Source organism: Cygnus atratus, chromosome 29, assembly GCF_013377495.2.
Source record: "Cygnus atratus isolate AKBS03 ecotype Queensland, Australia chromosome 29, CAtr_DNAZoo_HiC_assembly, whole genome shotgun sequence".
Classification (NCBI taxonomy): domain Eukaryota; kingdom Metazoa; phylum Chordata; class Aves; order Anseriformes; family Anatidae; genus Cygnus; species Cygnus atratus.
In genome coordinates, this window is record NC_066390.1 from 1078115 (window position 1) to 1105913 (window position 27799).

The window sequence follows — 27799 nt, forward strand, 5'->3', positions numbered from 1 at the left end:
CCATAGTGGTGCCGATGGTGGTTCCATACTGGGGGAGTGTGCACCTGTACTGGTGCAGGGAGGCTCCATACTGTGATTGATTCCCCAGTACTGGTGTGGGGATCCTCATACTGGGATGGGTGTTTCCATATTGGTGCACGGAGGTTCATACTGGGACTGGTGCCCTCATACTGGGATGTGTGCCCCTACGCTTGCTGCTGGGGAGGGCTCGTACTGGGATGGGTGCCCCCCATACTGGTGCAGGGGGACTCTATACTGGGGTTTGTGCCCCCACACTGGTGCAGACAGGCTCTGTACTGGGATGCATGCCCCCGTACTGGTGCAGGGAAGCTCCATAGTGGGACAGGTGCCCCTGTACTGGTGCAGGGAAGCTCTGTACTGGGATGGGTGCCCACATACTGGTGCAGGCAGGCTCCATACTGGGACGTGTGCCCCCATACTGGTGCAGGGGGGCTCCATTCTAGGACAGGTGCCCCCACACTGGTGGAGGGAGGGCTCCGTACTGGGATGGATGCCCCGATACTGGTGCAGAGGGGCTCCGTACTGGGATAGGTGCCCCAGTACTGATGCAGGCAGGCTCCATACTGGGACGGGTACCCCTATACTGGCTGGGGAGGGCTCATACTGGGATGCGCGCCCCCATACTGGTGCAAGAGGGCTCCACACTGGGATCAGCGACCCCACCATTCTTCCGCCCGCCCCCCCGCCGCCGCGCATGCGCACCCTCTCCCGGCGCTCAGCCCCCTGTGTGCGCATGCGCGGACGGAGAGCTGCGACCGCGGGCAGTGCGCATGCGCACGAGGACCCGCCCTTACCTCGTCCAGACCCCGCCCACCAGCGGTCCCCCACCCGGGCGGTTTCATGCGCATGCGCAGTGCCGGACACGCCCCTCAGCCCCACCAAAGGGTGGGGCCGCGGGCCCCGCCCCTCTGCCGCCCGGCGCATGCGCACTGATGGGGAGCCGCGCCCAGGCGGGGCTCCTCTTGTCGTCACGACGGGGCGGGGCCTGTAGGCCCCGCCCACTGCCTCGCGGGCGGGGCGGGGACGCAACGCCCCGCCCGGCACGCGCACTGGGCGTGGCCTCGGCGAGGGGGCGGGCTCTGCGGGGAGCCACCTCCTCTCCGCACTGCGCGCCTGCGCCGACAGCGGAGGGGGGCGGGGCGAGGCTTAGGCTCCGCCTCCCTCCTCCGCCCGCGTCGTCGTCATAGCGACGGCGGCTGCGCGGCCTGCGGGGAGGCTGCGGCGGTGCGTGGGGGGGGGGGGGGGCTCCCTGAGGGGGGAGGGTCTCTTGTTTGGGGGGGGGGGGGGGGGGCATGAGGGGGTCTCTTTTTGGGGGATGGGGTTTGAGGGGGGGGTCTCTGTTGGGGGAGGGGACAAGGGGGCCTCTCTTTTTGGGGAGGGGGTGTGAGGGGGTCTCTTTTTGGGGGTGGGGTGTGAAGGGGTCTCTTTTTTGGGGGGGAGCGTGAGGGGGTCTCTTTTTGGGGGCGGGGGTGAGGGGGTTTCTTTTTGGGGTGGGGGGCGAGGGGGCCTCTTTTTGGGGTGGGGGGCGAGGGGGCCTCTTTTTGGGGTGGGGGGCGAGGGGGCCTCTTTTTGGGGGGACACAAGGGGGTCTCTTTTTTGGGGATGAGGATTGAGGGGGTCTCTTTTTGGGGGGGCGAGGTGGTTTCTTTTTGGGGAGTGTAGGGGGGTCTCTTTTTGGGGGTGCGGGGTGAGGGGGGGTCTCTTTGGGGAGGGGGCGAGAGGGGGGTCTCTGTTTTTGGGGGAGGGTAAGGGGGTCTCTGGGGGGGAGTGTGAGGGGGGGTCTCTTTTGGGGGTGGGGGTTGAGGGGGGGTCTCTTTTTTTTGGGGGGGGGTGAGGGGGGTCTCTTTTTGGGGAGGGGGGAGAGGGGGTCTTTTTGGGGTGTGTGTGAGGGGGTCTCTTTTTTGGGGTTGGGGGGTAAGGGGAGGGGGGTCTCTTTTTTGGGGGGTGAGTGGGGGAGCTGAGCCTTTGAGGTGTTCCTGAGTCGGGTGCCTCCTTTGGCAGGGCGCTGGGGGAGCTCCCCCTGAGGGGAAAGGTCTCTGGGGTGGGGGCTGGACCCCTGGGGGGGGCTTTTCTGACTTGGAGGGGGGTCTGTGTGTGTTGGGGGGTTCCCTAAGGGGTGCCGGGGGGGGGTCCCTGCTGAGGGGGGGGGTCTGTCTGCGGGCTGGGTTCTTCCCCTTGTGCGTGTATTTCAGGGCCGGGTCTCCCGGCCTGCCAGAAAACGTCTCTAACGGCCCGCGTCCCTGTTGCAGGCACAGCAGCGATGGGGGCTGCGCTCTCCCTCTCCGCCGGCAGCGCTGCCCCCCGGCAGCAGAGGAAGGCTGACGGCGGCGGCGGCGGCGACGACGATGACTTGCTCGACAGCCGGGACCGCAAGGAAGACATCGCCAAGTTCCCCTACGTGGAATTCACGGGGCAGGACAGCATCACCTGCCCCACCTGCCAAGGCACTGGCTGCATTCCCACGGGTGACTGCTCCCCTCACGCCTAAAACCAAAAAAAAAAAAAAAAAAAACAACCGGGCAGAAATGTTCCTTATTTAAGAAGTGATCTCCACCTTGGTTATCGCGTTCCTTTCTCTTTCCAGAACAGGTAAACGAGTTGGTGGCTCTCATACCCTACAGCGACCAGCGGCTCCGCCCGCAGAGAACGTAAGTGTGTAGTAAGAGTGACTACACCTCTGTGAAGAGCTTGCAGGGCTTTTTTTTGTCATGTAGTACCAGAGCTAAACACTTCACACAGTCTCCGGCCTTTCCTTCACCTACTGGCTTGTTTTCACCAAAGCATGCTAACAAATGCAACTTTTAACTTTAAATGTTTCCTGTTAAATCCTGCTGTAGGGGTGAGCATGGAAACAATCATCCTACTCACACCCGCTGTCCCTGTGCTCTTTACTGAGGGCTTTAGAAAGAAACCGCCTTACCGACAGCAAAAACACGCTGCGAAAGCACCACGGGGGCAAGAATGATTCTTGAAGCAGTTTGCTTTTTGGTAATGAGTAGCTAAAGGGTGATTGGTTTTGAGCAATTTCAGATATCGAAAATGTCAGAGCAGCGCTTCTGGGCCCCTTTCAGGGAAGAACAAATAGGTGGTTTTTTGCTGGCTAGGTTGGGTTTCAGCTACGCAGCGTCTCACGGTCGCAGATGTTCGGGCAAAAGCTGTGACCCCTTTCCTGCCTCTTCCAGGAAGCTCTATGTCCTGCTGTCGGTGCTGCTCTGCCTCCTGATATCAGGCCTGGTCGTTTTCTTCCTGTTCCCCCACTCCGTCCTGGTGGATGACGGTGGCATCAAAGTGGTTCGAGTCTGGTTTGACAAGAAGAACTCCGTTGTCATTCTTGCCATCACGGTAAAGTTTTTGTGCCCCTCTGTTCCCGAGGGAACGAACCCCGCGCTGAGCCGACCAGAAGGTCGCTGCTACCTGTCTCCCATCTCTCCGTCCAGGCCACCTTGCGGATCAGGAACTCCAACTTCTACTCGGTGACGGTGACCAGCCTGACCAGCCAGGTGCAGTACATGAACACCGTGGTGGGAAGCCAGCAGATCACCAACGTCTCCAGCATCCAGCCCCTGAGCGACAAACTGGTATTTGTCTTTCTTTACCCTTGTAGTATGTATTATAAGCATCGCTAAATCGTGTGAAACCTGTGCGGGATTACGAGTTACCTTGAATATAGTCTGTCTGTACCTTAAAGCTTTGCTTAGCAAATACTCTCGTGGCTACAGTAGGCTGGGCTCTGTGCACGCCGGCTGAAATGTAAGAAGGTGGAAAAGAGCCTGGAAGGGGTGGATTTAAGTGAGCGTGCAAGCTGCATGTGGACGTGTTTTTCTTTTACAGGTGAATTTCACGGTGAAGGCGGAGATGGGCGGACCTTTCTCTTACGTGTAGTGAGCATCTACTGTTCTTTGTGTATGGCTGGGGAGTGGGAAGGTTTCGGCTGCTTTAATTAGCATTTGCTCAGGAAACTACCAGCTTTCTGCTAACTCTCTGAAAAGCAACTGCTTGCTAGAAATTGCTTGAAAGGCCGCTCTATCAGGATGTTGTGACGGGGTTTTGGACGCTGTCTTGAATTGAGTTAGCACCGAGGGGAAGACAACATCAGAAGATACCGAGAAGCAGGCTGCTCAGCCTATCTGTGCTGACCTATTTCTTTGGTTTGGTCTCTTCCAGTTTCTTTTGCACGTTTCCCAAGGTGAAGGTGCATAACATAGTCATCTTCATGAGGTAGGCTGCTTTCTGCTCTGCTCCTGACTCAAAAAGGGAATTGCTGCCACAGCAGATCAGGGTGCACGAGGAAAATCCTGCTTGGCAAGCACCCCAGCCTGGTTCCCTGTGTCAGCTTTAATCCGGACCAGTTGACACAGTTGGGTAAAATGTGAGGCAGGGAGGAGAAGACACCAGATTGCTCTAAACTGAGTTCCCACATGATGGGTGGCGTGGGGCCGGACTCGCCAGCTCCCTGCAGTGAGCAATCCGGGGTGCGCTCGCTGAGTGAAAATCTGAGAGGATCCGCAGCCTTTAAGGGTGGGAAGAGGAGTTATGTGACGAATGCAGGCTGCTGATTGCTTTAATTTAATAGAGGGGTCTCTGCCACTGGTCCTGCCCCCGCTAAGCCGCTCTCCCCTCCCTCAGGACATCGGTGAAGCTCTCGTACATCGGGCACGTGACGCAGAGCGCTTTGGAAACCTACCACTACGTCGACTGCAGCACCAACTCCACGGCTGCCCCGGATCCGCTGCCTCTGCCAGCCCCCTCGACGCAAGGCGCGGCCAAAGCCAAGAGCAAGCCCTGAGCTCGCTGCCGCTGTTCCCTGTGAGCGCAGAGGGGTTCCCCCTGTGAAATCCGTAGCTGTAGAAAGGACTGGACATTTTCAAACGGAAGCGGAAGGGATTGTGACTGACTTTGGGGGATACCTGAAAGCTCTGGGTCCCTCCTGCACTCTTTGGCATGCAGCTGGGCTGCACTGCTGGCCTGTCCCCCAAATCCACTTCGGGTGTTGTTCGTGTGCAGGCAGACGGGTCCCTTCCAGAGTAAGGGGCCTGCCGGGCCTGCCGTCCTCTTCAGTTCCAAAGAACTGGGTTTTGGGCAGGGAAACTGGACTCTCAAACTCTGTGCTTTGTGGTCCAAGGACTTAGAGTTGAGTTTTGCAGCTGTTCTGAAGCTTAGCACTGTACCCCGTCCTTCCAGAGCAGACTGATGAGTTCTGAGCAATTAATTTACTCCAGTTTTGCTCAGTGGCAGTGTGTCACTGGCATGTTTCAAAGCAGAACTAGATTTAAAAAAAAAAAAAAAAGGGATGAAGCTTTGCCAGGAAATCACAGGCAAGGCGTTCAGGCTTTCACCTGTGTAACTTGCACTAGGAGGAGGAAGAGGAACGGAAACCAGCAGGGCACGCTTTCTCCCTTGCACAGATTTTGCTTTCTGGCAGCTGAGGCCGCCTGCAGCGACCCGACACCAAACGCCGCGGCCCTATTGAAGGCTGCTGCTCGGTGTGCACGGGGCGTTCGGCAGCTGGGGAGGTCTCTGGTGTTTGAAGCTAGGGAATGCACAGCTCAGTGCTGCTTTGTACTCGTGCCTGCTGCAGATTTAAACTGATTTGGTGGAAGGTAGGGGGGGAGTTTCTTGTTTCAAAGGCTCACCTCGCAGGAGCCAGGCAGTCCCGAAGGACGGTAAAGCAAATAAATCCGATGTGAAAGCTCAGCCTGCCGCAGTTCTGCAGGCTTCTTGCCCCATTTGCAGCTTGGAGGGTTTCATTCTGCTTCTGCCCTTTATAGTTCTTCTGGAACCCGATCACTGCAGCCCCCCGCGTTTCCTCTCTGCACGCACCTACGCCTTTCTCCAGCCCTCTGTCGGAAGCGAGCGCGTGGAAGCAAGGCACAGGCAAAAGCTGTAAGGGAAGGGGGTCTGGTATTTCTCAATGAAGGACGCTTTGTTTTGGGAGAGTGTGAAATAAAAATACCCTCTTGTTTTCTAAGAGGTGGTGTTTTTGCCTCCAGACTTTCTAGAACTGAATTATTGAAGCGGGGTAGTACTGTGCTGCGTGGTGTCACCTCGCTGGACATGAGGAAATGCTGTGACCTGTGGCAATTCAGCTTTGTCCTAGAGAGCGCTCCGTGCGGTGACTGGCATCATGCCGTCTCTTGCCCAGAAGCACCTAGGCTCTTGCTGATGATTTTGGGAAATGAGGGCCGAGAAACTTGAGAGGTGAAGCCGTGGTGCCCTCGGGGTGCCTCTGTTCCCACAAGGGACAGCAGGGACAGGAGTCACAGCCCCACGCTGTGACTGTCATGCTGCCCCTTCCCCAGTCACGAGCCTCTCACATGACTCGGGTAAAACCCCCGTTCACTTCTCATAATTATGATGAGCTGAGTTTTCTTTGAGGAAGAGGAGGAAATGGCCTGCTCTGCCCTTTATCCAGCTCGCTTCCTGCCGCTCGGCAGCCTTGCAGCGCCTGGTGCAGGCTGACTTGGTGTCCTCGTGGGTGGCAGAGCCCCCTGCTCCCCTCTTCGTGCTGCAGATAACCGATGCTCCTTAAAATCAGAGCTGCTTTTAGCTGGGAGGTTTTGGGGGGCTCGCTGGGTGCCTGCAGGAACCCGAATCCTGCTGCTTGGCTGAGCAGGAAAAGCGCAGGTGCGACCGAGAGCCAGAGCACTGATAATTGGGGGTGCCCTCCGGGTCATGTGGCAAAGCACTTGGCCTTTTAAAGGGCATTTGTTGTGAAAATCCTTCTTAATCCTCCAATCCTTTTTAATGAATTTCTTCTGCCAAATTTTTTTAAAGATCCCAGCCCTGGGAAGCTGCCTTCAGTGCTTTAGCAGGAGGGGCGGCTGCTGCGGTGCCAGCTGTGAGCGTTTAAAAGTGAGGTGAGGGCCCCGAAGTAGCATTTTTAAAGGGGTTTTTCATCCTTTAAAGTCATAACTTCTCTTAATGAGGCTGCAGTACCCATGCTATCGACTGAGGAGAAAAGCTGGGGTTTTAACAAAAGTACTGTCATGAAACCTGCAGCCCCTGAGCCAGCAGCTGCCCGGTACGTCCTGCTCATAAAGCTCGAGCATGTTTGCAACTCTTGGGGGGTCAGTGGGCTAATTTTCTTTAAGATAGTTAAAAAAAAAAAAAACAAACTGGGGCTTTTCCTCTAATTAGCAAGCTGCTTAAGAGCAGCATCTACATGTGTAGCTTTTTATGAAGCCTTAAAGGCAGAGCTGTTTTTACAAGTCAGGGTGCGCGCCCCGTGGCTGTGAACACCTCCACCATCAGTACTGCAAAAATCTCTCCTTAAATTGTGTTTCTGCGTGTCCTAAAGGGGACGAATTCCTTGGAGACTAGGGGAAGGAGTGTCAGGGGGCTGAGGAATTAATCCCTGCACCTGGTTTTTGACAGAAATGATGGAATTATTCATCTCCCAGGACTCCATCCACCCACAAACCTCTCCCTGCTCAGCCCCTGGCTCTGGTTGTGCTGACCTGCACAGGACGTGGCCTCAACCTCCCCTTCCCCACTGGTTTTACTGGTTTCCTCCAACTGGTGTCCCTAACCCGGCCCTGGAAGGGAGAGTGCTTGCCTCAATGCGCCCCAGCGCTGTTTTGGGGTGCAGGGGGACAAGCAAACCCCAGAAACCTGGCTGCCGTGTTCGTGCCTGGTGCTTTCAAGATTTGTCACTTGAAATATTTTTTTCCCCTCCTTTTTTTTGAAGGTTTTGTGTTATTATTTTATTTATTTTTCCCTTTATGTTGAGGTATTCTCAACCCAGAGAGTTAGAGATTTGACCTTAAACCCTTAATGGCTGCAAAAGGGGGAGAGGGAAGGGAAGGGCAGGGGTTAGACCGCAGCAAACACCGTGGGCGAGAGAAAAAAAACAACGCGCACATCCACTTGACTTTCCACCAAAAGTTTTTTTTTTTTTTTATATCAACTTGATGTTAAAAAATACAGACTTGTTTTACAAGAATAGCACCATTTTTGTTGTATTATACATTAGCACTCCTGCTGGTGATACACGGGGGGAGGGAAGGGACGGGGGGGGGGATTCGTGATACCTGCATTTGCCAGATCCCTTTGGCAGGGAGGGGCCGTCGTACATGCCAGTTAGATTCCCACCTCCACCCGACCTAAAAAATAGGCCTTCCAGGAAGGCAATAAATAAATAAGCCCGTGGTTTTATGTCGCAGTCTGCCCCGTGACGGCGCTGGAGGGAGGCGGTGGTCCCAAGCGCGAGGACCGAGGGTCGTGCCAGCCATTCAGTGCAGAAGTCGTTGGAGTGATTGGGAAGGACGGGTCCTTGGGGTGGGATTGGTTTTCTTTTACGGTATTGGGCTGGATTTCTTTTTTTAAAAAAAAAAAAACAACAACAAAAAAAAAACAAACCAAAACAACCAACGAACAAACACACAAATAAAACAATCCTTTTTACAAGAAGCAGACGGGGCCAATATCCACGCCAAACTCCTGCTCGGCGCCACCAATGTCCATAGGTGCAATATCTACAATGGGCAGGCGCGAGGTCTTCTGCGACCGGTACTCGATGACTGTCTTGCCCCATTTGCCAGTGTGTTTCTGGGGAGAGAACGAGAGGCAGGGATGCCGTCAGGTGCTCCGGAGCCATCCGAACCACCGGGCAGCCTCAGGGGCCCGACCACAACCCCCCGGCTCCGTCCCCGCCGCCTTACCGTGCAGCCGTCCTCCAGGACGCTGTAGGTGAACCTGCTGTTGCCCTCGGCTCTGATCTCCACGTCGTTGGAGCCCTGGATGAGGAGGGCTTTCTTCAGGTTGCCCGTCTCCTCGTCCATGTAGGCGATGCTGTTCTTGCAGTGGTAGGTGACGTTCTGGGAGCCCTCGGTGGACAGCAGGCGGAGGAAGGTCAGCTGGATGCTGGCGGTGGTGGGAGACAGGCTCTCATCGCCGTAGCTGAACTGTGGGGAAGAGGCAAGAGAGGTTAAAGCCCGTGGGCATCATCACGGCAGGTTATTTCCAGCCACCCCTGGGAGGGGACCGCCGAGTTTTATCCTCCCAGGTGGCTGCAAAATCTTTGCCAAAAAAAAACACAACAAAACTTCGACTTGCAGAGCTAAACCGACCCGACTCCACGCTTTCAAGCCTGTCCTAAACCAGCTGCTCCGTCCTCTAACAGCCCTAATCCACCTGCTTCCCATCACATCCACCAAGACAACCCCAAGGAAGGCGTCCCACATGGAATTAACCCCCCCAGACGCCCACGTACGTGGAAGCCGCCGTTGATGGTCTCCGCAAACCAGACGTGCTTCTTGTCTTTGGTCTTGCTGGTCCACCAGTTCTTCCTGGGGATGCTGCTGGGGGTCGGGTAGACGCAGGTCTCGCCGGTCTCCATGTTGCAGAAAACCTTGATGGCGTCCAGGGTGCAGCCCTGGTTCGGGTCGATCCAGTAGTCTCCTGCAGCGGGGAGGGGGGGGCACAAACGGCTCGCTAAGGGGGCTCGGGGGGGTCGGAGCGAGGAGCCCCGGGGCTGCTCTTGGGTGCCAGAGGCTGGGGAGGAAGGCAGGGAGAGGGGAGGCCGTGGCGGCGGCAGCGGCTCTTACCGCTCTTCCAGTCGGGGTGGCAGAGCTTGATGTCGCGGCAGGTCCTGGCCGGGTTCTTCTTGGAGCCCTCGGGGCTGCGGATGCTCTCGATCTGGTTGTTGAGGGACTTGAGGGTGGCGTCCACCTCGACGTCGTGCTGCCGCAGGCCACCGGCGGCCTCGTCCGCCCGCATGTAGCGGATGGGGTCGGGGCCCTTCTCCGTCTGACCCAGGCCGGCGAAAGCTGACATGTCGATACCGGTGCCCGGGGGGCCAGGGGGGCCGGGGGGCCCTGGGTTTCCAGGAGGACCCTACGGGAGCAAGAAGATGCGATCCTGATGGGCTGCTCCGCCAGCCGGACCCCGTACCCTGCCTCCCGGTGCCGGATCTCACCGCAGGACCAGGTTCGCCGCTCCGTCCGCGGGGGCCGGGGGGGCCGATGGGGCCGGGCATGCCATTGGAGCCGTCTTTGCCGGAGGGGCCGACGGGGCCGGGGGGACCCTAGGAGAGAACCCCAAATTCGGGGGGTCAGGTCGGTGCAGGACCTCAGGGCAGGGGAGGTGGTGGGGAGCCGTTAGCTGCCGGTGGGGGCTCGTGGCTGGAGGTGCCCGGGGGCGGGCATTGGGAGCTCCTTGGCCTCTCGCCACCCCAAGTGCCACCGTCAGGACTTACTCTGGGACCGGAGGGACCAGCAGGACCAGCAGCGCCTTGGTCTCCAGAAGGACCCTGCGGAGGAAGTGAGGGTGGGCGGTTGCACCCCCAGGGCCAAGCAGGCTCAGCCCCAGCAAAGCCTTCGTGCATGCTCGGGGGTCCGTCAGTGGCCTCAGAGACCCCGAAGGAGCGGCATCCTGCAGCGGGGCTCAGCGCTGAGATCCCAAAAACAACTTACGGGGGGTCCGGGCAGACCCTGCAGTCCGGTGAAGCCGCGGTGGCCCTTCAGCCCTCTCTCTCCAGCCTCTCCAGTCTCACCCTTGTCACCGCGAGGCCCTTGGGGACCCTGGGAGTGGGGAAGGGGCCGCGTCAGGCTCGGGATGGTAGACCCCTGCCCAAGGCACCCAGGACCCCGCGTGTCACACGTGGGACGTGCCATTGGGCTCAGCACCACTCACCGGCATGCCTCGAGCGCCAGCAGGACCGGAGGGACCCATGGGCCCTTGTGCACCCTGCGGGGAGAAAAGAGGGAGTCAAAAGGAGCCGGGATGAGGGTCATGCCAAGAGGTGCCAGCACCCCGAAACACCCACAGCCTCGGGGCCGGGAGGACGGGGTTTGGGGGGGCATCTGAACCAGCCCCACGTGCCACACTCCTGTTCCCAGCCCTGCTGGAATCTGTGACAGTGAAAATCAGCAGCTGTCTTAGTGGGGCTTAACAACAGCTTTAAATACGCTCAGCCGGAGCATCGGAGCACGTAAGCAGCCTCACAAACAAACGCCCTGGCAGATTTTGCCTGCTTACGGCTCCCCAGGCTTGCTCTGAGGGGGCTCTGGGCACCGATGGCTCCTCGGGAAGATGCTCAGGAAGATGCTCCGAGACTCAAACAGCTCTCGAGGCACCACTGAATCAGCAGCAGCTGCTAACAGCGCCGCCTGGCTCTCCCAATTACTCTGAGCAGCTAATTGCTCCCAGGGAACTGCTGTCATTTGCTTCCTAATCTGTGCTCGGGGTGGCTGCTGGCTCCCGTACCGAGACCTTAAACCCAACGAGCCCTGGCACTCACCGTCTCGCCTCTGTCTCCTTGTTTGCCAGTGGGACCAACGGGGCCGGGAGCGCCGGGGGCACCGGGAGCGCCGGGGGCACCCACAGGGCCGGTCTCGCCGCGATCGCCCTGCGTGCAGACAGCGGGGTGGTCAGATCCGTGCGAGGCGTTGCAGCTTTTTGGTGCCCGGAGAGAGAGCACCAGGGGGGAGCCCGCAGCAAACTCACCTTCACGCCGGCTGCGCCGTCTCTGCCTGGGGGTCCGTCAGCACCGGGGTTGCCCTGGGAGGAGAAGAGGAGAAATTATGACCCTGGGATGGCGCAGGATGTGTGCAAAGTCGCCTTTCGAGGCAAAAAATGCTGGTGGAAAGGTGCCAGAGAGCTCTAGGAGCTGAGTTACGCCCGGGGCTCATGGTGATGCCCGCTGCAGCCGGCATCACGGCGTGGCTGGAGGCACCGATCCGCTTCCCCGAGGGTTTTCCCCAGGGAGGGGTTCGCCTACCTCACGCCCAGGCTCGCCAGCAGGTCCTGTCAGGCCGGGGGGACCCACGGGGCCGGGGGGGCCTCGGTCGCCCGCAGAGCCGGGAGCTCCTTGCTTCCCAGGTTCGCCCTGAACGAGGGGAAAAAAGCGCGTGAACGGGAGAGACCCCAGCGCAGCCTTTCGCCCACCGACCGCTTTATTTTGAGGCTCCCAGACCCCTCTGCATCCACCAAGCCCCGGGTATTTCCCCGTCCCGGCTGCAGGGCTTGCACCAGCGGCTCCTGGTGGGGAGAAGCCGGCTCTGCACAACCCCACACAGCACCCGGACACGGCTGTCCCCAGGGTGCTCGGGCAGCACCAAGGGGCTGGTGGCCCCGAGACGTGCTCCGGGGTGCTGCAGCCCCCGCGTTTCAGCCCCCAGTGAGGATTCACAGCACCCAAATTTGCGGTGCTGAGCTCGGGACCGCAGCGGGGACAGACTCACCGATGGCCCTGGCAGCCCGGGGAAGCCTCTCTCGCCACGCTGTCCGGGAAGACCGACGATGCCGCGCTGTCCTGCCAAGCCTTGGGGGCCGGGGGGGCCGTCGGGACCCTGCGGGGAGCCAGAGGGGGGGGATCAGACCTGGTGGGACAGCACTGTGCAGCCGGGTGAGCACGGACAGAGGTGTCCTCCCCCCAGAAACCTCACCGCAGGGCCATCCTCTCCGGGTTCGCCTTTCTCGCCAGGGGGGCCAGCAGGGCCTTGGAGCCCGGGGTCGCCGGCACGGCCCGGGGGACCGGCATCGCCACGAGCACCCTTGGGACCGTCTTTGCCAGCAGAGCCAGGAGGGCCGGGGGGGCCTGGGTTACCCTGCGGGGGAAGAAAACAAGGTTGGTGCAAACAGAGGAGGCTTTTCCACCTTCATCACCCACATCCCGATGCTGCTCGGGGTCTGGCTCTGCTCCCGGGCCTGAAAACCCTTAGAAAAATCCTTTCTTTATGGGCTGATGAACGGCCAAGAGCAGCCTGGGGACCCGGAGACCCAGCTGCCCACGCGGGGATGTGCCATCCCCTCCGCCTGGCACGGAGCAGGCGGCACCAAACCCTGCATGGGGGCAATCCCGGACACCCCCCGACTCACATTAGGGCCGGGTGGTCCCACACGGCCGGCGGCTCCGGGGAATCCTGTGGCTCCCTGGGGAAGGAGAGGAGAAACGTGGCTGAGACGTGACGTCCCGTGGCTGCCCCTTCCCCAGCCCGCAGCCCACCCCCCCGATACTCACGGGGGGACCCTGAGCACCGCGGGCTCCTTTGGGACCAGTTACACCAGTGGGACCCTGGGAAGGAGAGAAAAGCGGGTTGGAAACGCGCCTGGGGGCTGCATGCCTGCAGCGGGGCTGTATCGAGGCTATGCCCCAAATTTCGTGGCGTAGGGTCTGACCCCGTTTGGGGGCTGTACCCACCTGGGGGCCGGGTGCGCCCGAGGGACCTTGGGGACCGGGAGCGCCGGCGTCACCCTTCTGCCCGGGCTCTCCTTGCTCGCCTTTGGCACCGGGTTGTCCGTCGGCGCCCTGCGTCGGGGGGAAAGCGGCCACCGTGAGCGGGGAGAGGATGCTGGATACGTGCCGGGGGGGGGTGACAGGGCTAAATACTCACCGGGGGCCCGGCAAATCCAGCAGGACCGGGGGCACCGGGCTCGCCACGCTCGCCCTATTTGGGACAGATGCCGGGGTTAATGGTGGGAACGGGGGGAGCGCGGCCAGCGGCATCACCGCCAGCGCCCCGGGGGCTGCGGGTGTCACACTTACGGGGGCACCGCGGGCACCGGCAGCACCAGATGGACCGGGGGGGCCGGATTCACCCTGGAAAAGAGAGGATGGAGAGGTGGGGGCGTTGGTGGCATCTCCGTGGGGAGCACTGTGGGGCGTCTCGGTGTAGCCGTGGGGCTGCCCGGGCTCTCACCTTCTCGCCGTTGGGGCCAGCGGGGCCGGGGGGACCGATGGGACCTGTCAGACCCTACAGGAGAGAGAGAAATGAGGACGTGGCCCCTACCCGCATCCTTGTCCGGCCGCTCCCGCCGTGTCCCCATCCCGCTTACGCGTGCGCCGTCCTTTCCTGGAGCTCCCTCGGGACCCTTCTCGCCGACGTCTCCCTGCGGGGCGAGACAGAGGTGCCATGAGCCGAGCTGAGAGCCGACACCCCTGGGGACACCCACAGGACGTGTCACCTACCCGGTCACCCTTGGGGCCGGCGATGCCAGCTGCTCCTCTCTCACCGGGCATTCCCTGCAGCCCTGGGGGACCCTGGGCGCCGTTGGGGCCGGCCGGGCCGGTTGCACCCTACAGCGGAGCAGAGGTGGGGTCATCGGGGTGCTCACAGCGTCACGGATCCGTGGTGGCACCGAGCCAGCTCCCAGCGGGTCCCCTCGTCACCCACCTTGGGTCCGTCGGTGCCCGGCGTGCCGGGGAGCCCGCGGGGACCTTGCAGCCCTTGTGCGCCGGGGGAGCCACGCTCACCGGGGAAGCCGCGTTCGCCCTGGCGTGGGGGGGGGGACAGCGTTAGAAAGAGGCCACGAGGCCACGGTGAGGGTCGCGGCGTCCTTGGCAAGGACTTCAGGAGGGCAGAGCATCCGTCCTGGAGGGTACTGGGAGGACTGGGGATGAGCTGCGGTGGAGGCTGAGCCACCGGGACTGGAGGAGCCTTGGGTGGGGGAGGACGGACTCTGCCCGTTCCCCACCGAGCCCCCCAAACCCCCCCCCATGTGACAGGGAGAGGCGTCCTGTCCCCAGTCCAGGAGCGATACTTACTCTGGGACCAACGAGACCGGGGGCACCAGCTTCTCCGGGAACGCCCTGCAGGGATGGGGGAAGAGTCGGGGGTCAGCACTGGGGGGGTCAGGGGGCACTGAGCCCCCCTGTGCAGCTGGGGGGCGATGGGGAGGAGGGAGGGAGGGGGCCTCACCTGGTCTCCGGGTTTGCCGCTCTCCCCTGGGGGACCTGGTGGCCCGGGCAGCCCCTGGGGGGGCAAGCAGCGGTGTTAGGAGGGGTGCCCACGAGCATCACCCCGACCCCAGCACCCTGAGCCCCCCCGTGTGCCCCCACTCACCTGGAAGCCGGAGGGACCGGGGGCTCCTTGCTCTCCTCTCTCGCCAGCGGGACCCTAGGGAAGGACGGCGGTGACGGCCCCGAAACACCCCCGGGATTCCAGCAGGGGGGGGCTTCGCAGCCCTTCGCCCACCCCAAAATTTTGGGGAAAACCGAAATCATGGCGAGGCGTGGGGCAAAATCCCAGCACCCCGACACCAGGGGTCTCGCCCGCCCCAGATCCCCAGCACGCGGGGGGTGCCCAGATCCGGGGAGGGGGGGCTACGACCCCCAGCCCCATGTTTCAGCCAGGTTTTGTCCCCAAATGAAGACGCAGGTGACACTCACGGCAGGTCCGGGGGGGCCGGCAGCTCCTGTCTCACCGTCCTTGCCAGGAAGACCCTGCGGAGGAAAACCCCCCCAGCTCAGCTCCGTCCCGTGCCTCAGTTTCCCCCCCCCAGGGGCAGAAGCTGTTTCAGATGAAGAAGCCCCCAGGTGAGGTTCTGGGGGGGGGGGGGCAGCACAGCAGAACGAACTCACCCGCAGCCCCGGGGCACCGGGCAGTCCTTTCTCGCCAGCTTTTCCAGGCTCACCCTAAAGGGAGGAGAGGGGCGGCGGTGACGGGCGTGCACCCAGCCTTGGCCTTCGTGGCCCCTTTTTTTGGGGCAGAAAATGCCCCAAACTTACATTAGCGCCTTTGGGACCGGGGAAACCCATCACGCCGGGCTGCCCGCGAGCACCCTGAGGGCCGGGGGGGCCGGGGCGGCCGTCCTCGCCGGGAGCACCCTGCGGGGAGGGGGACGTCAGTGTGGGGTCACGGCATCCACCCCCTCGAGACCCCCGCCCCGTGGAGCATCACTTACGGTCGGGCCGACTTTGCCTTGAGGTCCAGCATCGCCTGGGCGGCCGGTGAGACCCTGTGGACCCCCCAGAGAGCATCTTTGGTGACCCCAAATGCTTCTTAGCTAAGCCCCGAGTGTCTTAAGTAGCCCCAAAGAGCATCGTGGCAAACCCCAAAGAGCCCAGGAGCCTCTTTGCTAAGCCCAAAGAGCATCTTAACTAATCCCAAACGCACCCTACCTCACCCCAAAGAGCACCTTAACTAGCACCAAAGAGCACCTTAACCCCAAATGCACCTTAACTAGCCCCGAGGTGCATCCTAACCAGCCCCAAACAGCATCTAAACCAACCCCACAGCATCTTTACTAACCCCAGACGCATCTCAGCTAATGCCAAAGGGCATCCCAACAGGAACTGAACCAACCCCACCGAGCACCTTAATGCCAAAAAGAACCTTGGATAACCCCAAATGCTCCTGTGAACCAACCCCAAATGCACTCTAACCAACCCCAAATACTCTTTAAGCAGCCCAAAAGCTCCTGAACCATCCCCAAATGCTTCTTAACCAACCCCAAATGCACTCTAACCAACCCCAAATGCCCCTTAATCAACCCAAATGGACTTTGACCAACCCAAAATGCACTTCAACAAACCCAAATGCACTTTAGCTAACCCAAATGCCCCTTAAGCAACCCAAATGCCCCTTAACCAACCCAAATGCCCCTTAACCAACCCCAAATGCCCTTTAACCAACCCCAAAGCTCCTGAACCCTCCCCCAGGAGCCTCCTTGCTGACCCCAGCAGCCCCCACCACCGTCCCCTCGTGGCTCTACCCCATCCGAGTCCCCCCCAGACACCACGAGCAGCCCCTGCCCATTCCCCCCCCCCAGCTGCCCCCACCCCACGGGGGGTGCAGGATGCGGCCCCCCCAGCTCTTACCCTTGCTCCAGGCAGCCCAGGCTCTCCGGGACGCCCGGGGTCACCGGTGGCACCCTTGGGACCAGCGAGGCCAGCGGGGCCGCGTTCACCCGGAGCACCCTGTGTGGGGCGGGGGGGGGGGAACACAGGCGTGAGGTTTGGGGGTGCAGGGGGTGGTCTCCACCCCCAGGACCCCCCCCCCATAACCCCGATGTCCCACCTTGGGTCCAGCCAGTCCGTCTTGCCCGGGGAAGCCGCGATTGCCAGGAGCACCCTATGGAGGAGGAAGAGGAGCGAAATAAAGATGAGGGCTTTTTTGGGGGTGGGGGGGCAGCACCTCGCCGAGGGGGGGGCACGCACCCTCTCTCCGGGGGGGCCCACGGGGCCGGCAGCACCGGGTTCCCCACGGGCTCCTCTCTTGCCTTCCTCACCAGCCGGCCCGGGGGCACCTTGGGGTCCTGCGGGGCCCTGAGGAAGAGGAGGAAAACGGGTCAAAAAGCAGCAATCCAGGACGGGAAGGGGAGAGGGGGGGGCGGGGAACAGCCCGTAGACCACCCCCCTCCCCCCCAAACACCCGACCCCGGGGGTCCGGGCGGGAGCCCCTCGCCGTGCCGCGTGTCACGATGGCGCCGGGGCTCAGCGGCCCCGCGGCGGGGATCCGGCCCCGCGCATTGAGGCTGGTTAATGAAGCGACGGGGGAATGTCCCCGGCCCCCGGGGACGAGGGGGGGGCCACGGCGCGGCGTAACACAGCGCCTATTGTTCCCCCCACCCCCCCCCCCCACGGGAGGGGGGACGCTGCCCCTCGAGGGGCCTCGTTAGGGGAAGAGGCTCGTTAGCCGAGCTGCGGACCCGCGGCCGGGTGGCACGCCGCAGCGGGGTCCCCGGCGTGGCGGGGGCTGGATGTGTCGTCCCCCCCCCCCCCCAGACTCACCGTCTCGCCCTTCGGTCCTTGCTCGCCTTTGAAGCCCGCGATGCCGGGTTCTCCCTGGGGAGCGAGAGGGCGGTGGGCGACGGGGGTCTCAGCGTCCCCGCGGCCGTCCCCGTCCCCGGCTTCGTTCCCATCGGAGTTCCCGTCCCCGTCCTTGTCCTCGTCCCTCTCTCCATCCCCTCTCCTGCCCCCATCCCTGTTCCTGTCCCCACCTGGATCCCTGTCCCTGAGTCCCCATCCCCGTCCCTGTCCCTACCTGAGTCCCTGTCCCCACCCCATCCCTGTCCCTGTCCCCATCTGCATCCCCATCTTCATCCCTGTCCCCACCCCATCCCTGACCCCATTCCCATCCCAATCTGCATTCCTGTCCCCATCCCTGTCCCCACCTTCATCGGCATCCTTGTCCCCATCCCCTTTCCTGTCCCCTTCCCTGTCCCTGGCTCCATCTTCATCCCCATCTGCATCTTTGTCCCCACCCCACCTCTGTCCCCCACCCCATCCCCACCTGCATCCCTGTCCCCATCCCTTTTCCTGTGCCCACCCTTATCTGTGTCCCCTGTCCCCATGTCCTGAGTCCTGTCCCCATCCCCATCTCTGTCCCCAGCCCACGCCTGTTCCCTTCTTAATCCCCATCTCCATCCCTGTCCCCATCCCCTTTCCTGTCCCGCATTCTTCATTCCTGACCCCAACCTCAACCCCTCGTCCTCATCCCTGTGCCTGTCCCCATTGTCATCCCTGTCCCTATTGTCATCCCTGTCCCCATCCCTTTCCTCCTCCCCATGCTCATCCTCTTACCTTGTCCCTATAACCACCCCCATCCCCATCCCATCCCATCCCCATCCCAACCCCGTCCCCATCCCAACCCCGTCCCCATCCCAACCCCGTCCCCATCCCCATCCCGTCCCCATCCCTTCCTCATCCCCACCCTTTCCCAACCCCATCCCAAGCCCGTCCCCGTCCCCAGCCCCGTCCCACCCCTCTGGGGACCACAGACGGGTCCCCTGAGGTTGACCCGAGGGTGGCTGGGGGGGGGGGTCGGGGAGCACCCACAAGCGGGTCCAGAATGGGGGCAGACCGCATGGCAGAGGGGGAGGAGCCTGGGGCAGAGTGGGCGGGGCCATCTGGCAGTGGGCGGGGCCATCTGGCAGTGGGCGGGGCCATGGCCACGCTCCCTCTGGGGGGGCTCCGGGGGGGCTCTTACCGTCTGTCCCTTGGGTCCCAGCGGGCCGGTGGCACCTTGAGGTCCGGGGGGGCCGCGGGGGCCGGGGAAGCCTGGAGCGCCCGCGATGCCCGGGGCACCCTGCGGGCAGCCGGCGGCCGTTGGGAGGGGGGGGGGGCACGGCACGGTCCCGTGCGCCCCCGCGTCCCCACGTCCCCGTGTCCTGCGTCCCCTGCATCCGCCAGCGCAGCCCCCAGCATCTCGTGTCCCCCCCCACTGTGCCCCCCAGGACCCCACGACACCCATCCCACATCCCCCAGTGTCCCGATGCCCCCCAGCATCCCGCATCCCCCAGCACCCCCATGCCCCCCAGCACCCCCATGCCCCCCAGCACCCCCATGTCCCCCAGCACCCCCATGCCCCCCAGCGCCCCCATGCCCCCCAGCGCCCCACATGCATTTCCACACCCCCCATAATCCCCCCCCAGCGTCCCCACATCCCCCAGTGTCCCCACACCCCCCAGCGCCCCCCCAGCACCCCCAGCATCCTCCCACATCCCCCTGTCCCCCCGCGTCCCGGTGACCCCACCGTCCCCACGTGTCCCCCCCCCACCCTGTCCCCGTCCCCGTCCCCACGTGTCCCCCCCCACCCCGTCCCCGTCCCCGTCCCCACTCACCGCCGAGCCCTTGGCGCCGGGGATGCCGTCGGTGCCTGGGTTACCCTACAAGAAGGGAGCAGTGAGCGCCTCGTGCCCGTGCCTCAGTTTCCCCACCTCGAGCAGAGGACCCCCCCCCAACCTCGCTCAGCCGATCGCGTCCCCAGCCCCACGGCTCCCAGGCCGTGGGGGGGGGGGGGGGGGGCGCATGGGGGACAAGCCACCAAGGGGGGCCACGTCCCTCCGGGGGTGACGCCGAGAGCGATGGCACTTACGGGGGCGCCGGCGGGGCCGGGGGAGCCGGGGGTGCCGGATTCGCCGCGGGGACCTTGGGCACCCTCGGGACCTCGTGCGCCGGTGGGACCTGCTTCACCCTGCAGGGAGAGAAGACGAGGGGGGGGGGACAGGGGGGGATGGGGGGGAGATGGGGGGAGACGGGGGTGAGACGGGGGGATTTGGGGCGGCCGTGCCTCAGTTTCCCCCTCCCCTTCCCTCCCCGCATCCCCCTCTGCTCACCCCTTACCTTTGAGCCGGGGGCGCCGGGGAAGCCGGGGGCTCCGGCTGGGCCAACGGGTCCCTGGGGGAGAGAAAAGCATGGGGGGGGCTGCCCCTAGCTGGGGGGGCTCCCGGGGGACCCCGCTATCTGCCCCAGGGCGATGTGGGGTCCGGCGGGGGGGGGGTCAAAGCAGCCCTGTACTTACAGGGGGTCCGGCGGGGCCGGGGAGACCGTCGTTGCCGCGAGCACCCTGGGGGGAGACGGCAGGGGGGGTCACGGGCGGGGGCTCGGGGCACCCCGCCCCCCCTGCAGCCCCCTGCCGCCGGGGTGGGGGGGGGGCACCGGGGGGCCTTGCACTCACCGCAGCGCCGGAGGGGCCGGGACGTCCTCGCTCTCCTGGCAGCCCGCGGGGACCCTGGGGGGGGGACACACGGCGTCGGGTCAGGTTTGGGGGGGGGGGGGCACACACAACCCCCCCCTCCACCTCCCCCGTGCCTCAGTTTCCCCATTTCCCAGCCCGAACACTCACCATGGGGCCGGGGGAGCCGTTCTCGCCGGGGGAGCCGGATTCACCCTGCGGGATGGGGGGAGAAAATGAGTCCCGGGGGGGGGGGGCAAGGGGGGGGGCGCACACCCCGAGGCCGTGGGGGTGGTCGCCCCGCGCTCACCTTGGCTCCGGGAGCTCCTGCCTCGCCTTTGGCACCGTCCAAGCCGGGGTAACCCTGGGGGGGAGGGAGACGGGGTGGGGGGGGGGGGGCAAAGAAGGTTGAGGGGGGGGTCACCCAAAGGGACACAAACGGTGGGGGGCACCCGGGGTGCCATGGTGGGGGGGGGGGGGCACTCACCCGGTGGCCTTTCACTCCGGGGAGACCGGGGGTCCCGGGGAAGCCGCGAGCACCCTGTGGGGAGAAGGAGGGTTGGGGGCAAAGCGGGGGGGGGGGGGGGGGCATAAAAAAAGCGGGGGGGGGATGCTGAGCCCGGATCCATCCCGGTGCTGCCTTACCTGGGGGCCGGGGGGGCCACGTTCGCCGGATTTGCCGGGTTTGCCTGTCTCGCCCTGCAGGGAAATGGGATTTTAATTAAAAAAAAAAAAAAAAAAAAAAGAAGCTTGGCTCTGCACGGTGGGGGGGGGGCGGGGGGGGGGCCACCGGTGCACCGAGCTGCCCGTGCTCAGCACCGCCGGCGGCGGGGGACTCACGTCGTCACCGGGTTTCCCAGGCGGTCCCGGAGGTCCCCGGGGACCCATCGGACCCTACAAGGGACAGAGAGGCAAGGGGTGAGCAGGGGGGGTCGGGGGGGGGGACTGGCACGTCCCCAAGGCGGGGGACAAGGGGTTGCGGGGGGGGAACACTCACAGCAGCGCCGGGTTCGCCAGGCTCGCCGGGGTTGCCTTGAAATCCTTGGGGACCCTGGGGGGGGGGGCAGAGGGTGGCATCAGGGGGGGGGCGGTGGAGCACCCACCCAGAGCCCCCCTCCCCAGCCATGGTGGGGGGGCGCAGGTACTTACGGGAGCGCCGGTGGGGCCGGGGGGGCCGCGGGGTCCCATGGGTCCCTGTGAGGAGAGGCACAAGCAGCGGTGTCACGGGGGGCGGGGGGGGGGGGGCGACGTGGCCGTCACCACCATCACCCCCTCCTGCCAAAGCAGGGGGTGCCCCCCCCCCGCCAAAAAAAAATGGGGGCAGTCCCCCCGGTGATGCTGCGGGGTCCCGCAATGGGGTCTGCAGGGGTGAGACCCCCAGGGGTGTGCGGGGGAGGTGTTTTTTTTGAGGGGCCCCCTGTTTTTTGGGGCACCCCGTTTGCTTTTTTTTTATTGGGGGGGCTGTTTGTTGTTTTTTTTTTTGGGGGGGGGGGGGGGTGTCTTACCATGGGTCCCTGCATGACGCCCATCTGCGCGCCGCCAGCCTTCTCGTCGAAGCCGCCCGCCATCTGAGCCGCGAAGTTCTGCAAACGGGAGGGGGGGCTGAGCAACGCCGCCTGCCCCAAAAACGGCCCCTTTCACCCCAAAATCCCCAGCCCCGACATACTCACCCCACCGAGGCCGGGGGGGCCGGGAGGTCCGGGGGGGCCGGGGGGGCCGGGGTTGCCGGGGGTCCCAGGTTCTCCATCTCTGCCGCGGGGGCCGGGAGCACCCTGGGGGGGGGGGGACGGACACAGGAAGCCCCTTGGCACCCCAAAATGCGCACGGGGCTTCTCTGCAGCACCCATGGGTGCAAGTGGGGGGGGGATTCCCCCCCCCCCCCCAGGTTTTGGGGGTGTGCTCTCACCTTCTCCCCTTTCTCGCCGCGGTCCCCTCGCTGTCCCTGCTCGCCTGCGGGGCCCTGCAGAGGTGGGGGGGGGGTCAGTTCGCCCCCGCACCCCCCCACCAACGTATGCCCCCCCCCCCCCCCCCCATTCTCGCCCCCCCCCCACAAATATTCCAGCAATGCGCCCGGAGAAACGCGTTCCCACCTGCGGTCCCGGAGGCCCTCGGGGTCCTACAACCTGCGGGGGGGGGGGCGGGGGGGGGGAGAGAAAAGGGTGGGGTGAGAGGGGTGCACGTGGGGACCCCAACCCCCCCCCCCAATGACAGAGTCCCCCCCCATTTTGGGGGATTTCCCCCCAAAACGCCAGCACTTACATCTTTGATATCGCCGGGTTCACCTTTCTGTCCCTACAAGGCAAAGCAGGGGGTGAGACGGGGGGGGTGCACCCATTGAGTCCTCCCCCCCCCCCAAATTTCTGCCCCCCTCCCCACGCTGTCATGGACCCCCCCAGGAGGTGACGAAGCCCCCCCAGGAGGTGACAACCACCCCCAGGAGGTGACAAACCTGGAGCCCCATGTGGATGCCCTCCCTCCTTTCCCCCCCCCCAACTCATTTTGGGTGAAAATCCCTGGAAATTGGGATTATGCTGGAAGTACCGGGGGGGGGACCCAGCCTCACCTTGGGGCCAGGTTGTCCTGTTGGAAAGGCAAAAAAATAAAGAGAAATTAGAGCAGGGAGGGTTTTTTGGGGAGGGGGGGTGAGTGAATCCATCCGCAGCTGGGGGGGGGGAGGGGTGATGCTGCGGGGGGGCTGCGTGGCCAAACCGGGGGGCACCGGATTTGGGGGGGGGCTCCCCCGAAGCGGGGCGGCGAAGCACGCGGAAGCGGGGCCACACATTTTTGGGAAGTGGGGGGGTGCTCAACCCTTCACCTCCCCCTAAGGCTGGGGGGGGCAGGAAAGGGTTAAAAAAGGCAACTTTGGGGTTCGGGGGTGCCGGGGGGGGGGGGGGGGCGGGCAGAGGGGCTTGGGGGTGCTCAGGGATATGGGGCCATCGCCCTTCCGTGGTACCCAGGGTGGAAATGTGGTTTTGGGTGAATAATTAGCGATTTGGGGCAGCCACAATATTGTCATTTTCGTTTCATTTCGTTCCCACCCCCCCGTGGGCTGCGGTCGCGGCCAAACCCAAATTAAACAAGGGAAAAAAAATCCCAAATCCCAGCCCCGGGGTCAGGGGCCGCGACCTCCCCTGGGGACACGTTTGGAGTGGGGCTTAACAAAAACCCCAGGTGGAAAATGGGCAAAAAGGGGCGAAAAAAGGCCTAAAGGAGGGGGGAAGGTGCCAAAAATGGGGCCAAAAAGGGGGGGAAAAGGGGAAAAAAAGGTATAAAAGAGTGGGAAAAAAAGGCAAAACAGGTGCAAAAAGGCCAAAAAGGTCAAAAAGGAAAAAAAGAAAAGTGCATATTAAGAAAAAAAAAGAGGTAAAAAGAGGTAAAAAGGGGGCAAAAAGGGCAAAAAGGGGCAAAGAAGGATGAAAACGGCCAAAGAAGGATGAAGAGGGGCAAACAGGTGAAAAGGGGGCAAAAAATGGGAAAAAAGAGGGCAAAAGAGGGAAAAAGGGGAAAAAGAGGGAAAAACGGGAGAAAAGAGGGAAAAGGGGCAAAAAGTGGGCAAAGAAAAGGCAAAAGGGAGCAAAGAAAAGGCTAAAAGGGGGAAAAAAGGCTGAAATGGGCAAAATTGATGGGGGAGGAAAGGAAAAACGGGAGAGAGGCAAAAGGGGGCAAAAAAAGACAAAAAAAAGGGGGAAAAAAGGCTCTAAAGGGACAAGGAAAAGGCCCAAAACGGGCAAATAAAGGCCCAAAAGGGGCAAATAAAGGCCCAAAAGGGGCAAAAGGGGCAAGAAAAAGAACCGAAAGGGGCAAATAAAGGTCAAAAAGGGGCAAATGAAGGCCAAAAAGTGGCAAATAAAGGGCTAAAAAGGGGCAAAGGAAGGCCAAAAAGTGGCAAGTAAAGGGCTAAAAAGGGGCAAAGGAAGGCCAAAAAGGGGCAAGTAAAGGGCTAAAAAGGGGCAAAGGAAGGCCAAAAAGGGGCAAGTAAAGGGCTAAAAAGGGGCAAATGAAGGCCAAAAAGTGGCAAATAAAGGGCTAAAAAGGGGCAAAGGAAGGCCAAAAAGGGGCAAATAAAGGGCTAAAAAGGGGCAAAGGAAGGCCAAAAAGGGGCAAATAAAGGGCTAAAAAGGGGCAAAGGAAGGCCAAAAAGGGGCAAGTAAAGGGCTAAAAAGGGGCAAAGGAAGGCCAAAAAGGGGCAAATAAAGGGCTAAAAAGGGGCAAAGGAAGGCCAAAAAGGGGCAAATAAAGGGCTAAAAAGGGGCAAAGGAAGGCCCCAGAGCGGTCATTTTTTTTCATGATCGGGCATTTTTCCACCCCGGGGCGGCTCGGAGGGGCCGGGACCAAGTTGCCTTTTCCCCGCCGCGCGTCCCCAGGGCTGCCGGCGCCGTGCCGGGTAATTTATTTATTTATCGGGCGAAGGGGAATAAATAAATTACGGGCGGTGGCGGCGGGCGGCTCGGCGGGGCAGATGGGGCAGCACTCTCCGAAGGGGATCTCGGGGCTGGGGCAGTCCCGCAGCTCCTCGCAGATGATCTCGTCGCACAGCACGGTCCCCGTGTCGCACACGCAGATCCGGCACGGCTCCGGCTTCCACACGTCCTTGTCGCTGTAGCTCTGCCCGTCCTGCACGCAGCCGCCGCCGGCCTCCGCTGCGGCGGGCCGGGGAGGGGGTACGGGGGGGGGGCATGGAGGGGGGGGGGGGGAGGGAGGAGGTTTGGGGGGGGGGGGGGTGGAGAGGGCACGGCATCACCCCCCGCACCGTGGTGGCACGGGGACCCCCCCTTCCCCCCTCCCCGCAGCCCGGAATGATTTGTGGGTTAAGGAAATGCCGGCACGATGCGCACCTCCCCCCCCCCCCCCCCACGCCCCATCCTGCCCCTCCGAGGAGGAGGAGGATGAAGGCTCCCCAAGCAGCGAGGCGGCGGCACAGCGAGGTGGGGGGGGGGGGGTGCCAGCCTGGCGCGGGGAAGCGGGGAACCCCACCACCACCGCCACCACCCCAACCCCGATGGCGCTCGGTGTCCCCGTGTCCCCTCACGGACCCTTGTCCCTCTCGGTGGGACGTGGGGACAGCCCCCGGTGTTCCCAGGGAGCCCGGGTGGCACCCGGATGTCCCCAGGAGGCGCCCATGGGTCCCCAAGAGGCACCTCAGGGTCCCCAAAAGACATCCCGGAGTCCCCAGGGGTGCCTCAGGGTCCCCAAGAGGCACCCGAGGGTCCCCAGGCTGCACCCAGGGTCCCCAAGAGGCACCCTAGGGTCCCCAGAAGGTGCCCCAGGGTCCCCGGGCTGCACCCAGGGTTCCCAAGAGGCGCCCCAGGGTCCCCAGGAGGTGCCCCAGGATATTCAGGAGGAACCCCAGGGTCCCCAGGGGGTACCCAGGGTGGCCAGGACGTGCCCCAAGGTCCCCAGGTGTCCCCGTGTCCCCAGGAGGTGCCCCCTTGTCCCCAGGCTGCACCCCAGGGTCTCCAGAAGGTACCCCAGCGCCCCTAAAAGGTACCCCAGGGTGGCCAGGGGGTGCTCCAGGGTCCCCAGGCTGCACCAAGGGTCCCCAAGAAGTACCCCAGGAGGTGCCCCGGTGTCCCTGGGGTGTGCCCTGGTGGCCCCAGGGACCTTGGAAAATGCCCTGGTGGCCCCACAAGGTGCCCTGGTGGCCCCAGGGTCCCCAGTGTCCCATGCTGAACCCCCACGTCCCCAACAGGACCCTGTGTCCCCAACGGGACCCCATGTCCCCAGTGGGACCCTGCTGTCCCCAAGTTGCCCCCCTCTGTCCCCAGGCTGCCCCCCATGTCCCTGGGCTGTTCCCCATTACCCAAGGGGTGTCCCCAGGCACCCGCGGGTCCCACCTGTACCCACCCCATGGTCCCAATGCTGTCCCCCCCCCCCAGGCTGTCCCCCCACTCTCCCAGACCGACCCCCGCTGTCCCATGCCACCTCCTCCTGTCCTTACGCCACCCCCCTGGTGTCCCAGGCTGCCCCCACCCCTACCCTCGGACTTTCCCCCGATGTCCCACGTTGTCGTCCCCCTTTGTCCCACATCGTCCCCCTCTGATCCAGGCTATGCCCCCCCCCATCTCCACGCTGTCCCCGACTCTCCTTGTGCTGTCCCCCAGTGTCCCAGGCTGTCCCCCTCTGTCCCAAGCTGCCCCCCCACTGTCCTCACACACTCCCCTTCTGTCCTCCAGTGTCCTGCAATGTCCCCTGCTGTCCCCCCCGAAAATCCTCACGCTTTTCCCTTCTGTCCCAAACTGTCCCTTAACGTCCCATGCTGCCCCCCCCACTGTCCTCACACCTTCCCCATCTGCCCCACGCTGCCCTCTGCTTTATCCTGGGCTGTCCCCCCATGCCCCCCCCCCAACCTCACGCTTTCCCCATCTGTCCCACGCTGTCCCCCACTCTCCTTGCTCTGTCCCCCAGTGTCCCCCCCGCCATCCTCACACTTTCCCCTCTATCTCACGCTGTTTCCCCCCGCCTCATCCCATGCTGTCCCCCTTTATCCTAGGCTGTCCCCCCGTTGTCCCCCCCCGAACATCACACTTTCCCCTCTATCCCACACTGCCCCCCCATATCCTGGTCTGTCCCCCCATGTCCAACCCCCCCCCCCCCCCACTATCCTCACACTTTTCCCTCCACTCCACGCCGTGCCCCCCCAACCTCACACTCCCCCCTCTGTCCCACGCCGCCCCCCGCGTGTCCCACGCCACCCTGCTCCCTGCCACGCTGTCCCCTCGTGTCCCACGCTGTCCCCCCCCGCTATCCTCACCCTTTCCCCCCCATCCCACCCTGTCCCCTTCTATCCTACCTTGTCCCCCCCCATCCCACTCAGTCCCCCTCTATCCCACACTGTCCTCCCCATCCCACTCAGCCCCCCCATCCCACGCTGTCCCCCTCTATCCCCCACTTTCCCCCCAATCCTACCCTGTCCCCCTCTATCCCATACTGTCCCCCCCATCACACACTGTCCCCCCCATCCCACACTGTCTCTCTCTATCCCACACTATCCCCCCAATCCTACCCTGTCCCCCCAATCCCACACTGTCCTCCCGATCCCACTCAGCCCCCCCATCCCACGCTGTCCCCCTCTATCCCACTCAGTCCCCCCCAATCCTACCCTGTCTCCCTCTATCCCATACCGTCCCCCCCATCCCACACTGTCCCTCTCTCTCCCACACCGTCCCCCCCATCCCACACTGTCCTCCCGATCCCACTCAGCCCCCCCCCATCCCACGCTGTCCCCCTCTATCCCACACTTTCCCCCCAATCCTACCCTGTCCCCCCCATCCTACCCAGTCCCCCTCCACCCCACTCAACCCCCCCCCCCCCCCCAAACCCCACTCATCCCTTCCCGCACCCCCCGACCCAAATCGAGATTCCGGGGGGGATGGCGGGGCGGGGGGGGGGGGGGAAAGCGGCGGGGGGGGGGGGGGGGCGCCCCTTTCCCCACCCCCCCCACCCCCCCCTCGCCGTCCCGGGGACTCCGCTACTCACGGAGGTCGCGGTCCTGAGCGGCGACGAGCCCGACGAGGAGGAGGAGGAGGAGGAGGAGGGCGGCGAGGCGGAGCGGGCGGCGGCCGGGCATGGCGAGGCGGCGGCGCCCCTCACCGTGCGTCGGGCCGAGCAGTGCCCGCACCGCCCCGCCGCCGCGTATATGTCCCGGCGAGGCCCCCCGGGCC

At 63.4% G+C, this 27799-nt stretch overlaps 2 protein-coding genes across 2 annotated transcripts; one reads left to right on the forward strand and one right to left on the reverse strand.

Annotated features, from left to right (window-relative positions):
* The first annotated feature begins 1153 nt into the window (after nucleotides 1-1153).
* Nucleotides 1154-6010, forward strand: TMEM106C (transmembrane protein 106C). Its single transcript, XM_035572237.2, has 8 exons — nucleotides 1154-1245; nucleotides 2271-2486; nucleotides 2606-2669; nucleotides 3204-3363; nucleotides 3459-3599; nucleotides 3853-3902; nucleotides 4186-4239; nucleotides 4648-6010. Exons 2-8 carry the CDS (start codon nucleotides 2282-2284, stop codon nucleotides 4805-4807), a joined length of 834 nt encoding a protein of 277 aa, XP_035428130.1. The 5' UTR covers nucleotides 1154-1245; nucleotides 2271-2281; the 3' UTR covers nucleotides 4808-6010.
* Nucleotides 6011-8421: 2411 nt separating this feature from the next.
* Nucleotides 8422-27705, reverse strand: COL2A1 (collagen type II alpha 1 chain). The gene is made up of 54 exons (XM_035572227.1): nucleotides 27615-27705; nucleotides 24566-24778; nucleotides 22702-22718; nucleotides 22398-22430; nucleotides 22229-22261; nucleotides 22045-22098; nucleotides 21809-21910; nucleotides 21644-21721; nucleotides 21288-21332; nucleotides 21136-21189; nucleotides 20979-21032; nucleotides 20784-20837; nucleotides 20626-20679; nucleotides 20449-20502; nucleotides 20310-20354; nucleotides 20142-20195; nucleotides 19986-20030; nucleotides 19808-19861; nucleotides 19560-19658; nucleotides 19306-19350; nucleotides 18672-18770; nucleotides 17474-17527; nucleotides 16901-17008; nucleotides 16761-16814; nucleotides 16562-16660; nucleotides 15646-15699; nucleotides 15470-15568; nucleotides 15323-15376; nucleotides 15131-15184; nucleotides 14805-14858; nucleotides 14661-14714; nucleotides 14507-14551; nucleotides 14136-14234; nucleotides 13931-14038; nucleotides 13798-13851; nucleotides 13662-13715; nucleotides 13508-13561; nucleotides 13356-13409; nucleotides 13163-13270; nucleotides 12983-13036; nucleotides 12841-12894; nucleotides 12408-12569; nucleotides 12204-12311; nucleotides 11741-11848; nucleotides 11467-11520; nucleotides 11261-11368; nucleotides 10654-10707; nucleotides 10434-10541; nucleotides 10217-10270; nucleotides 9938-10045; nucleotides 9567-9855; nucleotides 9233-9420; nucleotides 8682-8924; nucleotides 8422-8568 (listed from the first exon to the last, which is right to left on the reverse strand). The coding sequence occupies exons 1-54, from the start codon at nucleotides 27703-27705 to the stop codon at nucleotides 8422-8424; spliced, it is 4476 nt and encodes a 1491-aa protein (XP_035428120.1).
* Nucleotides 27706-27799: the final 94 nt, after the last annotated feature.